The sequence below is a fragment of the Nematostella vectensis genome, chromosome 7 (genome assembly GCF_932526225.1).
Source record: "Nematostella vectensis chromosome 7, jaNemVect1.1, whole genome shotgun sequence".
NCBI classification, from domain to species: Eukaryota; Metazoa; Cnidaria; class Anthozoa; order Actiniaria; family Edwardsiidae; genus Nematostella; species Nematostella vectensis.
This window is the reverse complement of record NC_064040.1, coordinates 11,659,850-11,676,167: the sequence shown is the minus strand read 5'-3', so window position 1 is coordinate 11,676,167 and position 16,318 is coordinate 11,659,850. Positions and strand designations below refer to the sequence as shown.

At 38.9% G+C, this 16,318-nt stretch overlaps 1 protein-coding gene across 4 annotated transcripts; it reads right to left on the bottom strand.

The window, feature by feature from the left end:
* Positions 1–623: 623 nt before the first annotated feature.
* On the bottom strand, positions 624–15,771 carry LOC5504803. 4 transcript variants are annotated; one of them, XM_032373137.2, is made up of 7 exons: positions 14,409–15,765; positions 11,076–11,276; positions 10,386–10,460; positions 9,686–9,926; positions 8,861–9,064; positions 7,440–7,970; positions 624–2,107 (listed from the first exon to the last, which is right to left on the bottom strand). In XM_032373137.2, exons 2-7 carry the CDS (start codon positions 11,187–11,189, stop codon positions 1,116–1,118), a joined length of 2,157 nt encoding a protein of 718 aa, XP_032229028.2. In that variant the 5' UTR covers positions 11,190–11,276; positions 14,409–15,765; the 3' UTR covers positions 624–1,115. The 4 variants fall into 4 exon arrangements, with proteins under 4 accessions (XP_032229028.2, XP_032229027.2, XP_048586361.1 ...); XM_048730405.1 differs by adding an exon at positions 6,239–6,271 and having other exon boundaries at positions 1,977–2,107; positions 11,076–15,771; XM_032373136.2 differs by lacking the exon at positions 14,409–15,765 and having other exon boundaries at positions 11,076–13,606.
* Between the last annotated feature and the right edge of the window lie 547 nt (positions 15,772–16,318).

The following is a 16,318-nucleotide window of genomic DNA, read 5'->3' as shown; positions in this document are numbered from 1 at the left end:
GCACATTATACAAGGGTGAACATTATACAAGGGTGCACATTATACAAGGATGCACATTATACAAGAGTGCGCATTATACAAGGGTGCACTTTATACAAGGGTGCACATTATACAAGGGTGCACATTATACAAGGAAGCACATTATACAAGGGTGCACATTATACATGGGTGCACATTATACAAGGGTGCGCATTATACAAGGGTGCGCATTATACAAGGGTGCACATTATACAAGGGTGCACATTATACAAGGGTGCACTTTATACAAGGGTGCACATTATACATGGGTGCACATTATACAAGGGTGCGCATTATACAAGGGTGCGCATTAAACAAGGGTGCGCATTATACAAGGGTGCACATTATACAAGGGTGCACATTAAACAAGGGTGTACATTATACAAGGGTGCGCATTATACAAGGGTGCACATTATACAAGGGTGCGCATTATACAAGGGTGCACATTATACAAGGATGCGCATTATACAAGGGTGCACATTATACAAAGATGCGCATTATACAAGGGTGCGCATTATACAAAGGTGCGTGTCACATATCTAGATAGTGGTATATAAGATACATAATAGTGTTCATAAGCCTATAATTAACATTGACCATTTTGATAAATTTGTCACAATAAAATTTATTGGTGAATGTATTTTTCCTATGTAAGGTTTATTCTCAACCCTTCTGTAAATTTGCCCAGCAGTTCGTATATTAGTGAATGTGATTGTCCAATGTATGCGCGACCTTCATGTTATTCAGCCCCTGGCTACGAAGAGATCAAATAAACTACTATTATCATTAATGCGCATTTTACATGTGCTTTTAAGATTTGGGTGTACATCTAACACGGGTGCCATTTTACTCGAGTACCAATTTAACCTGGTTATAAAATGTTGTTCAATCTGGTTTTACATGTTCACCAACGTTGCTCACGGATTATGCGCGGATGTGCCTTATACAAGGGCTTTACATGCATTATTACACGGGTGCGGATTATTGCATATTACACTGGCGCGCGTTATGCACAAGTGCACGGCTCGTCTGCGGAGCTACTCTGTTTTTGCCAAGGTGCAAAATTCCACTTTATCCCTATGTCGATTGTTTACCTCTTATTTGCAGTAACAAAACCCTCTCATGGTAGGCGCTTTCTTTAATATACAGTCCGGTTGCGTTCCGTACATGTTAATTCGGCTGATTGTCCCTTGTACCTCAATCTCACCGCTGTAGAAAAACTTGACAAGAGCTTCAAACACACCCCCTGATGGACGGACCTCAAATTGAATTTGATAACTGCACTCATCTTCACGACCTTTGTCTTGGACTCTCATATTTGCCATTTTTTGATGCGCGCTGATGACCTTCTTTAGTTCCAACCGGTGGCATAGTTTTCTTGAAGACGGATTCGTCGCTAGAAGTTCATTAATGTGAGCTAAGGCCTTGCGTGCGGCCTTTACGACTTGGAGATGCGATGTGCTTACCGGAATCCACGTTAAGCACGGACACCACTGCTCGTCAATATGAGCATCTGCACAGGTCCTGTTCAGGGGTAGCCTCCTTAATAAACTAGTGCCATAGGTGTTACTAGTGGTATTACTTGGAAAGTCCATCAAGTCAAGAAATGTTGCATGGAGGTCGTATGGGGAAATAATCACATTCGTGTTCCTTTGAAGGTTTTCCGCCAGCCTGGGAAATTTTTTCTTAAACCACTCAGGAATATACACAGAAAGGAAAGGCATTCGTTCTTCCATTTTCCCCTGATTAGTGAATCGGATCTCTCCAAAGCGCGGCCCGTGATCAGAATTAATAATAAGCAAGGTTTCATTGAATAGATTTTCCACTTTTGCTGTTTTTAAAAACGTTAAGAACTCTAGGTCTGCTGCACTGAGGGTATTTACCCTTCTGTGGCCGATGTCACATAGAAAAGTGTAACCAAACTTCCGTCTCCCGGGGTAAGCCTGAATAAAGCTCTTGAGGTAGTTGAACTGAAGTCTGACCTGGGGCTGTCCTCCACAACATAGTCCAGATGTGGCAAGCCAGAATGGCCTTCCGAAATGATCCGAGGGGGGCTCCTTGAAGCCATTAGCGAAATAATTGAAAGCCCCTGCAAAAACAGGAAGCAACTTCGTTAAAAAAGCTAACAAATCGCCTGGAGACGTCTGTCCTTAGCCTCCTCAGCAGACATCTCAAAGAAAAAGAAAAAAAGAAGAAAAAAACTGATTTGGGTTTCCTGTGGCAAAAAACCGGAAGTGCAAAAAAGGGAGCGCTGCAGTGGAGAAGGGGGATGGGAAAGAGAACTCTTTTTTTCCTCGCCCCATTCTCTATTTTTCCCCTTCTTCTTCTCCTTAGTCTACCTTCTCCCCAATTTTCCACAGGTAACCCGTTATTTCTCTTGTTTTCCTTACAATGCTGAGTTACCTGCCGAGGAGGCTAGGTTACACGAGGCAATTTTCCCTACAAGGTGCAACACCAGGAAATTTCGCGTGTATAAATCAACTTTTGCATCTTGCAATGCGGTATTTCTTGCAAGTTTTAAGAACAGTAGAATTGGATCCTGCAGAACTTTGTAAAAAAAAAAAAACAATTGGTTTCTGTAGCATTAATAAAGAAATGATTTGTAAATGTATATATATGATTGAATCTATGGAATAATTTATTTGTCATTATTACTGAAAGTGTTTGCTAATCTAACAAATCGCCTGGAGACGTCTGTCCTTAGACTCCTCAGCAGACATCTTAAACTTAAAGAAAAAAAGAAGAAAAAACTGATTTGGGTTTCCTGTGGCAAAAAAACGGAAGTGAAAAACAGGAAGCGCTGCAGTGGAGAAGGGGGATGGGAAAGAGAACTATTTTTTCCTCTCCCCATTCTCTCGCTTTTCCTCTCTTATTCTCCTTAGTCTCCCTCCTCCATAAATTTCCACAGGTAACCCGTTCAAAAGTCGTATTTATCCATGAGTCCTATTCAATGCAAATGTGTGCAAATGAAAATGAAACAATCGACTCGATTCGTTTACATGCATTTGCATTGAATTCGGCTCAATGATAATACGACGTTCGAACTAGGCCTAAGAGTGATTAAAGCTAAGTAGGAAAACTAGGCTGAGTTGGAAAACTAGGCTAAGTAGAGAAACTAGACTAAGTAGGAAAACTAGACTAAGTAGGAAAACTAGGCTAAGTAGAAAAACTAGACTAAGTAGGAAAACTAGACTAAGTAGAAAAACTAGGCTAAGTAGGAAAACTAGACTAAGTAGAAAAACTAGACTAAGTAGGAAAACTAGGCTAAGTAGAAAAACTAGACTAAGTAGAAAAACTAGGCTAAGTAGAAAAACTAGACTAAGTAGGAAAACTAGACTAAGTAGAAAAACTAGACTAAGTAGAAAAACTAGACTAAGTAGAAAAACTAGACTAAGTAGGAAAACTAGGCTAAGTAGGAAAACTAGGCTAAGTAGAAAAACTAGACTAAGTAGGAAAACTAGGCTAAGTAGAGAAACTAGACTAAGTAGGAAAACTAGGCTAAGTAGGAAAACTAGACTAAGTAGGAAAACTAGACTAAGTAGAGAAACTACACTAAGTAGGAAAACTAGGCTGAGTAGGAAAACTAGACTAAGTAGGAAAACTAGGCTGAGGAGGAAAACTAGACTAAGTAGGAAAACTAGGCTAAGTAGGAAAACTAGACTAAGTAGGAAAACTAGGCTAAGTAGAAAAACTAGGCTAAGTAGAAAAACTAGACTAAGTAGGAAAACTAGACTAAGTAGGAAAACTAGGCTAAGTAGGAAAACTAGGCTAAGTAGAAAAACTAGACTAAGTAGGAAAACTAGACTAAGTAGAAAAACTAGACTAAGTAGAAAAACTAGGCTGAGTAGGAAAACTAGGCTAAGTAGGAAAACTAGACTAAGTAGAAAAACTAGACTAAGTAGGAAAACTAGACTAAGTAGAAAAACTAGACTAAGTAGGAAAACTAGGCTAAGTAGGAAAACTAGACTAAGTAGAAAAACTAGACTAAGTAGGAAAACTAGACTAAGTAGGAAAACTATACTAAGTAGGAAAACTAGACTAAGTAGAAAAACTAGACTAAGTAGGAAAACTAGACTAAGTAGAAAAACTAGACTAGGTAGGAAAACTAGACTAAGTAGGAAAACTATACTAAGTAGGAAAACTAGACTAAGTAGAAAAACTAGACTAAGTAGGAAAACTAGACTAAGTAGGAAAACTATACTAAGTAGGAAAACTAGACTAAGTAGGAAAACTAGACTAATTAGGAAAACTAGACTAAGTAGAAAAACTAGACTAGGTAGGAAAACTAGACTAAGTAGGAAAACTAGACTAAGTAGGAAAACTAGACTAAGTAGAAAAACTAGACTAAGTAGGAAAACTAGGCTAAGTAGAAAAACTAGACTAAGTAGGAAAACTAGGCTAAGTAGAAAAACTAGACTAAGTAGGAAAACTAGACTAAGTAGAAAAACTAGACTAAGTAGAAAAACTAGACTAAGTAGAAAAACTAGACTAAGTAGAAAAACTAGACTAAGTAGAAAAACTAGGCTAAGTAGGAAAACTAGGCTAAGTAGGAAAACTAGGCTAAGTAGAAAAACTAGACTAAGTAGGAAAACTAGGCTAAGTAGAGAAACTAGACTAAGTAGGAAAACTAGGCTAAGTAGGAAAACTAGACTAAGTAGGAAAACTAGACTAAGTAGAGAAACTAGACTAAGTAGGAAAACTAGGCTGAGTAGGAAAACTAGGCTAAGTAGGAAAACTAGGCTGAGGAGGAAAACTAGACTAAGTAGGAAAACTAGGCTAAGTAGGAAAACTAGACTAAGTAGGAAAACTAGGCTAAGTAGAAAAACTAGGCTAAGTAGAAAAACTAGACTAAGTAGGAAAACTAGACTAAGTAGGAAAACTAGGCTAAGTAGAAAAACTAGACTAAGTAGGAAAACTAGACTAAGTAGAAAAACTAGACTAAGTAGGAAAACTAGGCTAAGTAGGAAAACTAGGCTAAGTAGGAAAACTAGACTAAGTAGAAAAACTAGACTAAGTAGGAAAACTAGACTAAGTAGAAAAACTAGACTAAGTAGGAAAACTAGGCTAAGTAGGAAAACTAGACTAAGTAGAAAAACTAGACTAAGTAGGAAAACTAGACTAAGTAGAAAAACTAGACTAAGTAGGAAAACTAGGCTAAGTAGGAAAACTAGGCTAAGTAGGAAAACTAGACTAAGTAGAAAAACTAGACTAAGTAGGAAAACTAGACTAAGTAGGAAAACTAGACTAAGTAGGAAAACTAGACTAAGTAGGAAAACTAGACTAAGTAGGAAAACTAGGCTAAGTAGGAAAACTAGACTAAGTAGAAAAACTAGGCTAAGTAGAAAAACTAGACTAAGTAGGAAAACTATACTAAGCATGAAAACTAGACTAAGTAGAAAAACTAGACTAAGTAGGAAAACTAGACTAAGTAGAAAAACTAGACTAGGTAGGAAAACTAGACTAAGTAGGAAAACTAGACTAAGTAGGAAAACTAGACTAAGTAGGAAAACTAGGCTAGGTAGGAAAACTAGACTAAGTAGGAAAACTAGACTTAGTAGAAAAACTAGACTAAGTAGGAAAACTAGGCTACGGGCGCGGTTATTTATTACTAGGTGGGGTAAATATGTAGGCGGGGGCTACGTTTTATGGGGCACCGATTTAAAGGGGACACATTTTTTGGGCTATCATTGAAGGAAAGTCTAATTTTTTAGTTGCCGAATTAAAGTCTAGTTTAAATATAATATTGAGCGAGAGAGTCTTTGTTCAGTTTATTATGTTCACAATGTTTCATACTATTGTATATCTAGTCCCATATTGTTTAGGTACCAATCGTATCTATATATAAATAAATGTGATGTTTAGTTGTGGATTGCTACATATATATTTCTCCTCAACCCCCCCTCCCCTTACGGCAAAAAACTTTGCCCTAATCTGATTCGGCCGAAACAGGCTCGCAATATGGCGGGCATTTAAACGATTCCCAGAATGGGCCAGTGCACTCTTCTAAGCTGCTATTATAAGCTTGACCAACCACCCCAACCAGCTTCACCAACCACCATCGTCACCATCACTTGCACCATTACTCACATCATCACCATCACTTGCACAATTTCTCACATCGTCACCATCACTTGCACCATTTCTCACATCATCACCAACACTAACACCATTGTCTATCTCTGTGCCACTCTTAAATTAGAAAGTGAAGATTCATACTTACATTAATCAGAACAAAATCGCCATGCTAGCTGATCTATATTATAATATAGGTTATATTCAGTTACACTCAACAGTATTTTAAGTCTCTGTGGTTTTAAAGACATAGAATTATAAAAAAGTGGAGGTGGTTATGGGGGGTACACATTTTCGGGCCTCGTCTTAGGGGTGGGGTAACGACTTTTGCGCTTTGATTTGAGGGGGGGGGGGGGTGGCAAAGTTTTTTAGCCCAGGGTATTGCAAAAATGCCGACCCCACCCCCCCAGTAATAAATCAAGGCTCCCTAAGAAGATTACGTAGGGAAACTGGACCAAGTAGGAAAACTAGACTAAGTAAGAAAAATTCTAAATAGGAAAACTAGACCAAGTAGGAAAACTAGACTAATTAAGAAAAATTCTAAATAGGAAAACTAGGCTAAGTAGGAAAACTAGCCTAAGTAGGAAAGCAAGACTAAGTAAGAAAAATTCTAAATAGGAAAACTAGGCTAAGTAGGAAAACTAGGCTCATAAATAAACCCCTTAAGTAACTGTGTGTATCCATCCCCACCAGTGTCGTGTCTAGAGATAAAAGCAGGGTGGTGTCCAGAGTTGTTATTCATTGACCAACCAAATCAAATGGGCATCCTTAGCCTCAGATCCATCTAGTGAATGTATAGACATTTTTTCTATTCTAATACACACATAAAATTGTCTCAACAACCAATAAATGTGTTCGTCTCATAAGCACGGATCCCTTTCGGAACACGTTCTGGGCCATTTTGTGTTTAGCCGATGGTTATACATGTCTTGGAAATTCTTCTCACTACAAACGATGGACCTGTTGCTTCGCGAAATGCAAGTATCGACTAAGATGCCGTTTTGTCAATAAAACATTAACAAAGTTAATGTTCGGATCTTTTGTATGAAATTTTAAAGTTTAGTAATTAACTGCAAGATATTATTCTCTGCATTTTTTAGAAGCAAGGAATGTAGTAATTCTTTTGACGATTTTGTTCTTTTTTTTTAAAGAAAATGTCCACAAAGCATATTCAGTGAAATCGGCCCTAGAAGCGCCAATAGGGGACTTACTTTGTTTGATAAAAGAAGGATAACTCCCAACTCGATATGTGTAGTGCAAGATACAGCTAAAAGTCTGCTTAGCAATGACGCGCCTTCGACTGGCTAGGACTTTCTTTCGAAATAAAATCTTAAATCATGTTGACTCACCGAGATGTGAAAAGTCTTCACTGAACATTGTCACAAACCCTTTCTTCTCAAACTTCTTAAACACAAACGGCCACCTATCGACAGTACCATCTGGTTCACTCCATTGCTTGGTATTCTCGTCCCAGGGTCTCCCTGTCAAGACAGCACTCATGTATGGCGCCGTGCCGTCGCCGACGACCGAGAAACCCTTGAACACGTACGACCCGAATTCTTGACTGAGAAAATCATAAGTCTTAGGCAACATCCGCTCAAAGTGAACAGCAGAGGTGCTGTCTAAGGTCATCATCATTATATTCAGCGGTGCGTTGTTATTGAGCATGCGCCGTTCAATCCCGGGTTTCTCCACCACCGAGAGATGAAAGTTTTTCTTTTTTTCTTTGTTCTTTAGAATGGATATGACTTCCCAGAAGTCTTCTTGGACTTGCAGAGACTTAGCTGTCAGGTTAAAGTGCCATGGTGGGCCGTACGTGATAGTATCGTCGTTTTTACCGCGGCGTATTGGACGCGCGTGGAGGCTAGTGACTTGAGGGTCTGGATGAAGGTAAGAACATAATGCCATCATTGTCTAATAAAACCTCTTCCAAATTTACCCAAAGGTATTGCTATGACATTTGAAAGAATAACGAAATGTATAATGAATAACGAAATGTGAAATTGAGTAGCATGTGTAAATGAAGCTGCTTTAAAGCGGCGTTGTCGCCAGTTTATTCCACGTCGATTACGTGACAATCTCCGATGATTTTTAACGGAAAACTCTAAATATGTTTCTAAATTGTAAAAGTAGTGTGTCTATTGGAAGTTACTTTGAGGATGTGACTGATAATTTAGAACGTGTTGACTATGGCTCAGGCTATTTCCTATTTTCGTATGCACATCTATAATACTGGCATTTATGTAATTAGAATCTGTGCAATTCTTAGCAAAACGTAAGGGGCTAGTGACAGATGGATTCTGTGTGTCGGTTGAGGTTTAAGTCGGACCCCCGGAAGTAAACTGGCGCCAATGCCGCTTTAAGCAATCGAAATGATAACAAGCTCTATCAACTAAATGGGTCAAGTTCGATACAAAAATGTAACTCCATAGCTTGTAGGTAAAACTGGATGCTTGCAAGCCATTCTCCGTGATGGAATTTGCTCCTAAATTGTGTGATTTTTGTGAAAGATCTCCGCTGTGAATTGTGTGAAAGAGCTCCGCTCCCTTCACACGGAGGGAAACTTCTGGAAGTTTTTGAATAACAGCAAAAAAACCTGAACAAATGGTTTTTAACCCTGGAGATCGGCACTGAAAGATGTGATTATCCCTGAATGTGATTAACATTCCAGGAATCACCCTTTAGTCACGTGAGTAAAATGTGCCTTAACTATTCCCTAACAGTTTGCAAAAAATCTTTCCCGACACCCATCCTTCCTTACCAAACTCACCTTTTGTCGCATTTTCTCTCATTTGCAGGACGCCATGCTCAAGTTTGGTGTGCAGATGATTGACGTCACAGGTGATTGGTGGCAGCCTCTCTACAAGGTGCATTATCTCCTCATAGTACTTTTGGAGTTTTGGGAGTTTACAGCCGCCGTTTCCAGCAGTCAGGTTGGTCAGCGGTACCGCGCATGTCAAGTCGGTTTTAAGAGCTAAAAAAGAAATAAGCTGTTGGTACACGTATATTTTGCTATGCGACGCGCGCTACCGTGGTCACATTGAACAAAAGCTGAAGAAAAAGAAATAAGCTGTTTGTAAAAGTATACTTTTCTATGCGACGTTCGCTACCGTGGTCACATTGAACAAAAGCTGAAGAAAAAGAAATAAGCTGTTTGTAAAAGTATACTTTGCTATGCGACGTTCGCTACCATGGCCACATTGAACAAAAGCTGAAGAAAAAGAAATAAGTTGTTTGTAAAAGTATACTTTGCTTTGCAAGAATCAAAGTACACATCACACAAACCTGCATTATTTACTACGCCTGTTTCTTAGTTGAAGTTTGATTTAATCATATAGCGCATTTATCGCCACCTTTTGGCTCACAAAACCTTTTGCGTAAAAAATCGAGGTTTTTGGACGGAGGAGGGGGTAATGTCTTATTGGCTCCTGTTTGCCTGTCTCCTCCTCAGGGACGAATTCAGAAAGCCTATAATCAAGACGTTTTAGTCATATTCACATGTAACTTCGAACAGAAGTATCTAAAAAATTATCATTAATACTGAAGAGTGCTTCCACTATTTGGTTGAGATTCAAGCAAAAGCCCTAGATCTCACCATTGATATAGAGGTCAATGTAGCTACGCTTGATGTACAAGCTCCTTTCTTTGCTCTCTGACGGAACACCAAATGAAACCTTCATCCTTGACCAGATTCCTGTCTTGTTGGGCAGCCTGTGGTAAATGAATCCCTTGCAAGATGTGCCGAATCCGTCACATTTATTTGCGATGTCACTAACGTTGTTACGGGACTGGTGGATGAACATATTCCCGATTCCTGGTAAATCAACTCCTGGTACCTAGAAAAAAATTGTGGGGTACGAAAACCGCAAAACCGAGCAGAATAACGCACAAAAACCGCACAGAAAAACGCGAAAACCGCAAAACTGTAAAACCGTCAAAAAAGTCAATAACCGTAAACCGCGCAGTATAGAGAAACCACAATACCGTGGAATTAAATACGAAAAACCGAAAAAACGCGCCAGAGTTAAGGAAAAACCGCATCACCGCAAACCCTTACGCCCCCTCGATATAGACTCCGGAAGATAGGTTTTCATCCCGTTTTTTGGGAGATTAAGGCATCCCAAAGTTCGGATTTGCTCATGCGCAAATCATAATATCATAAAGTTCATAACCCCATTCTTTGTTGTACTTTCGCATACTTGCTCCACAGTGGCTTTCCAATTTTTTTTAAGAAACGCTTGTACAGAAACATATCTCCCGTGGGTGAAACAGCGTATACGAGATGATATACGTACCACTACATAACCAGGTAGCACCGATTCGATAGGGAGTAGGCTAGCGTTGATTATTGGATCTGGTATTTGGTCACCCTGGTAACAAGAACAAACGGGATATACTGATCAGCAGTTTTCATATCAGATGTTGAAAGGTCTGGAGGGAAGGGGGGAGGGATGGGGTTCTCAAGTCGGTAGCAGTGAAAATTACAGCACGTTGACGATAGGAGAGTATATAACGTTATTGCTCATATTAGCACCAAGCTACCAACAAACACCCCGCTTCGAATAAACGCACCCTTTAGCTTCAAAATTATCCAATAAGCGCCCCTTCTTGTGATCTTCCCCCCACCCCTCCGCCACCCCCCCCCCCCCCCCCATGACACACACACAAAAGTATGACCGAACGCCACGCTTGAAGCGCCCATTAAGTTACTCGTTGTATTATTAATCAAGGAAAGAAATGTCCTGATCTATACTATAGGGCTGTTTTCGTTAAATTTCTTACTACTAGGGGGTGCTAGCTGATTTGCCTTGAAATTCAATATTTGAAGTAAAGACAAGTGTAGAACCCACAAAGGTAATCCATGCTTTTTCTAATTGTTTGCAGGCTAGATGTCTGTTTGTCGGGTGTGTGTGTGTGGTGGAGGGGGGGGGGGGGTTGTACGTACTTTGCACACACCCCTAATTACTCTTCTGCTTCGCTCTCACCTTGATGGTTCCCATTTCACTGTATTTGTTATACAAGAAGAGCAGTAGAGCAACTTTTATCAGAGATACTAGAAACAGCACTCGAAGACCAATCCGGAAAGCAGTACACACCATCTTCACCTGGATCCTTCGGTGACAATTTATGGAGGTTATGTAGGCAACAAATGCTCAGTGCTTTGGTTGGCCCGCAACTTCGTCAGTCTCATCAAAATAAACAAAAAAAAGTTTTCGCTTAAGAGCCCATGAGCGCATCACTCCCAGCCCGTTGCTATGATTCTATGCTATAATTGCAAGCACAAAGGCCGTCTAGTTGCATACCAATTAAATACGCCCAAGGGTCTTTAAAATAATTAAGATCATTTATAAGTTGTTGACCAAATGGAATCTGTAAGGCTAGCTCAAATGTCGTATTATCTATTAGCCGTATTCAATGCAAATGTATGCAACTGAATCGTGTCGATTGTTTCCCCTTTATTTGCATACATTTGCATTGAATACGGCTAATACGTTTAAACTTATCATAAAAGTCAGATTTTCTTTGTGCGTTCGTCAAACGATTCCAGTTTTATTATTCTACTACAACAATTGCACGTAATCTCGCTTTCTGATTGGTTGTTAGCTATGCACCGCAGTGATCCTAAATTCCTCAGTTCCTAATCGGGGTCAGGGGGGGGGGTACTTCATAAGATATGCTTAATTGGTAAAATACCTCATTTACCGAGTAAAATCAGCTATTGTCGATGGTAAGGCATTATAAATATATATATATATTTATAAAACTATTTATTGTATTAAACTATTCTTTGTAATTTTCGTGGATTCTAGACTAATGTCTTGTAGAGTATCTTGTCTGGTTTCTAGACGCTTGCAATTTTCTATGTAATATACAAGTGAATAGCTCTAAAGTTTTTCTTTGAATGTCCGTTTCCTAATAGTAAGAATTCTATTTACGAAACACGCGTTTTCAGATCCTACTTAATTTACGCAACAACCCGTAATCAGTTCCTACTTCAGTAAAAATTAAAATTGTTCCTACCTCATTTCAATTTCTACACACAAATCCAAATTCGTACCCTGATTTCTTTACTCAGTTTTATTATACTATGTGTTGTGCATTAAAGTGCGTGTAAAAGGTGTAAACGTTTTTTCTATATAATTAGAAATTACTACTTGCGATCACGAGTAGGAACCAATTAGAAACTGGTCTAAAACATGATGCAAATCTATATGAATTTCGTTAAAAAAAATGAATTCCTCTTTTTTCGGATAATTCTTATTATATCCCGGTGACACCTAACTGTCCGTAATTTTTTAGATCTAAGCGTGACTTCCACTTGGTGGTCTTCACCGTCCACAACATTCGCATATAACATTAGAAGTCATTCTGCAGTTAATCTAGGAACTTATAGCATGAATCTTTGGAAATAGCACTGAGTAATTTTGAGAGAAGGTATCTGAATTGAAGTAGAGACTAGAGTGGTTTCAATCTTAATCTGTGAAACACTAACTATTAGTTGGTGTGTAACAGTGCGTTATATACAAAACAAAACAATAGAGAAATAAAATAATTTACTCGTATTACTATATCTTAACGTGTAGTATGCCACTAACTGTTTCACGGATTAATTGAAATCACTCTATATTGTAATGAGTCGTTGCTTCTTTTAGAATCGCCTTTTGAATGTTTTGCACTAGTAGCTACTAGTAATGACTCTAATAGAAATTCAGCATAAACCGCTAAATAGCGCAAAAATTGATGTAATAACATAGTGTTGGCGTATTTCCAGCCGTAATCTCCAATTCTATACAGAAAATAGCTATTTTTTTTTATATTGAAAATTTACCCCTACCCCCCCTTTACTATTAGGAACTGGGGAGCCAAGAAGTTTTAGGAACCAGGATCGCCGCGGTTAGTTATGCTAAATCAGAGGACAACACGGAATTCGTCATTCGCACAGTCCTTGCAGGTCCACTTGAAGCGAAAGAGATCAATAACCTATCCAACTTCGCGAAATGCTGGTTCTCAACCTTTTCTCTAGTAAATGTATTTTGCATCCGTGGACACTAAAAGTACCGGAAACCTCGGGTTTAGAAGCTAAAGTTTTCAATTTTCGTCGCTTATCTGCGCGCTTTGCAGAAGCCATTTCAAACGAGCGCGCCTTTTGCCGCGCAGCACGACCGGTGGTGGTTAGTTGAACTTGTTCATGTACCGAATCCAAATAATTAGATTCTGCACGGCAGGAGCCGAAAACAAATATCCCATAGTTTTCCGTGGTACATACCGTGGTATATACACCTATTTCAATAAAGGTTGTCAGTGCGAACAGCGAATGGCAATTGCCAAATGGCAGTTCTACGACCGAAAGGTGTCTATGGGTAGTAATTATTTGTAAAAATAAAGGAGATTAATTAACTCAAGCGATGTCAGAACCATATATTAATTACATTAAATGGACAGTCGTGTGTTTTATTTATATTTTTCTGAATTTGGAACAAATATTTTGGGATCCATGGGTCCTTTCGGTCGTAGAACTTTTTGACAATCGCCATTTGCCGTTTGCAATGACAACGTTTTTTGAAATAGGTTTATATCCCATAGTCTTGAGTCTGCCCTGAAGAAGTCTTATTAACGACGAAAATTTGGCAGAGTCGAATTCCAGTTTACCGTGGTATATACGGTCTCGTAAGTTCACAACATTTTGTACATGAGGTGACGAATATTGTGGTGTAAGAGTATATACCACGGAAAGAAATTTGTGACGGGTCAGTTGTTTCAAAGTTAGTAGTACTAACTATGATCGTTTACAGTTCTTTTTTGCCGCGCCGTCAGGACGCAGCTGTTATTATTCTTTCAAATAAAGAAGTACGCAACTGTGTACCGAGTTTCAAATTAAAAAGTAAGCCATTTACCGTACATTCGTGATTTATCGAAAGTAATGATTTCGGTAAAGCATATTTTCTCTTAAACAAGTTCGATATACGAAAAAAAATACTATTCACGGGTTGAAAGCCAATTATGAACAAATGCTGTTGAAAAAAAAAGCTTGGAGAATTTTGCTATAAATTTACAAGATACTATTTAACAGTTAATGCTCGAGCGATATAGCGAAACAGGTTTTTTGTAGTTACACAAATCACATCATCTGTGACGTCGCAAAATCGTGCCAAAATAGCAATTTGTGTTGGGCCTTAAAATCTATTATAAGAATTAAGCAAATGCTTAAATTAATTCAAATGGATTTTTATTTCGTTTGGTTTTACGCTATTGGTGAGAAGGTAAAGCGGAAGGGGGTTCTGACGTCCTGTGGTGTTTAAAACTCATCCAAAACTTACCTTGTTCGTGGCTCCAAGCTGGAAAGAATGAGACTTAAAGTAAAGAGTAAATAACCCATCTCATCTCAACCCAGCCGCTCAACTAACGTCAACATCATCCCTCGTGGCCACGGAAACCCGTCAAAGTCTCTTTTTGATGATTGAAGGCAATTAAAAAAGGAGTAATCATAACAGCAGTAAAAAAAAAAGACCTTCAGGACTTACTAGTTTATGCTTAAAGTGTTTTACAATGAAACATTCTATATTAAGTATTTTGTTTTTGGCACTATAGATTTGTTAGTGTTTGGGAACTACAGTTCACACAAGCGTTTAAGGGGAATCCAAAATCCATGTCTCGTTTGGGAGTAGCGCATAGTCAGACACAAGCTTTGAGGGCGGTTTTTCTGGTTTTGATTGTTTGGTTTGATTTACTACGCGTTATTCCCGAGTTTTGGATTCTGACAGGTCGCGCGACAACGAATTTGACTATAAAGCTGTGCCACAGCCTAGTTCTCCAGGATGCAGCAAAAGAGTGTGCCTCTCTTTGTTTTTGGTTTTGAGGATACATTATTCACAACAGATAGCTTACTTTCGAATGCGTTGTATCGCGTCGCCGCATTTTCAAAACATCGATTTGTTTTTGTCTTTTTGGATTATCTGTTCAGCCAGTCAAATTATTCTAGGCCAATCAGATTCTTGCCATCTTTCGCCTGGTGCAGTGGCCTGGCTTTCTGTCACGACACTGTTTGGTTTTTGTCCAGAGGATAGCCAGGGAAGTGCACAAAGCGGGATTCTGATTGGCTTAGAATGGTTTTACTGACGGAACAGAAAACCAAAACAAATCGTGTTTTGAAAGCGCGGGTCGCGATACAACGGATTCGACAGTAATATATAAAAAGTTATTTTGTCGCCATGCCTCGTGCGCCTTTCTATTTAACGTTCTTCATCATTTGGTTCTTTTCAAACATCAACATTTTTAGGTTATTTAGTTTCTAAAAGATGGTTAGGTGATTTAAAAAAACAAGTTTTTTACACGTGTTTGCGCGTTGCTCATTTGTTTGATGTAGTGGGGTTACGGTTACTATCGACACAAAAATGGGTTCTTGGTAAATATCCAATTCCCTTTTTAAAAATGACTTTGATGAAGACGGCGCCGGAGGAAAACTTCTCTGATAGATTTAAAACGTTCTCCATCAAACTATAACGAGGAAAACGCAAAGTTTTACGGTCAGTTGTGGACGTAAGCGTTATATACGCTTATCACATGCACACGCTAAGACATTTACTGCAAACTATGTGTTTCAATAGTTCTATTCGATGATTAAGCTTGACATTTTTATTTAACACATTGACCCCTCAACCGGCCTGTACCTGCAACCCCACCAAAAATTCATAAATTCAAAATAAACACAACAAGATGAAGATACTCAGGCATTAGTCTAAGGGATAAATGGTCTTGCAGATATGCATCCAACCAAGGTGTTGGCAACTACTCTTAAGCCAAATAATAGCACAGGTTCTTTGACAAATTTCAAACCGAACTAGGAAAGAAAAGCAGAATCATCCCTCTCAATAAAACGCTCAAAATACCACACAAGGGAGAGAGGTCTGCAAACACAGCTCAAGACACAAATAGATACCTTTATTCTGATCTTCCAGGGTAATTTCCATGGCCTCAAAACACAATGTCCACTCCTTGAAGGCTTGTAAAACCACGAAGATGCCTTTACGGATTGCAAAGCATTCTGGGAGATCCAGGGAAAAATTCACGAGGAGAGGGCCAGTCAACACTCCTCTTCCCAAAATAAGATGGTTTTTTATAAGTCTTTTCACCCCGAAGCCAAACAAATCAATTCCAGGTCATACAGACCCAGAATAGCAGTGTAAACAATTTTGGAATCAATTTGGTTTCAGAAAAGACAGCATTTAGG

Excerpts from the sequence above, each read along its gene's own strand:
- LOC5504803 (XM_032373137.2), bottom strand. The coding sequence starts at position 11,189 with ATGGTGTGTACTGCTTTCCGGATTGGTCTTCGAGTGCTGTTTCTAGTA. Across the intron at positions 9,927-10,385 it reads TGCTACCTGGTTATGTAGTG|GTACCAGGAGTTGATTTACC; the intron begins GTACGTATATCA and ends ATTTTTTTCTAG. Across the intron at positions 2,108-7,439 it reads TGAAGACTTTTCACATCTCG|GGGCTTTCAATTATTTCGCT; the intron begins GTGAGTCAACAT and ends CTGTTTTTGCAG.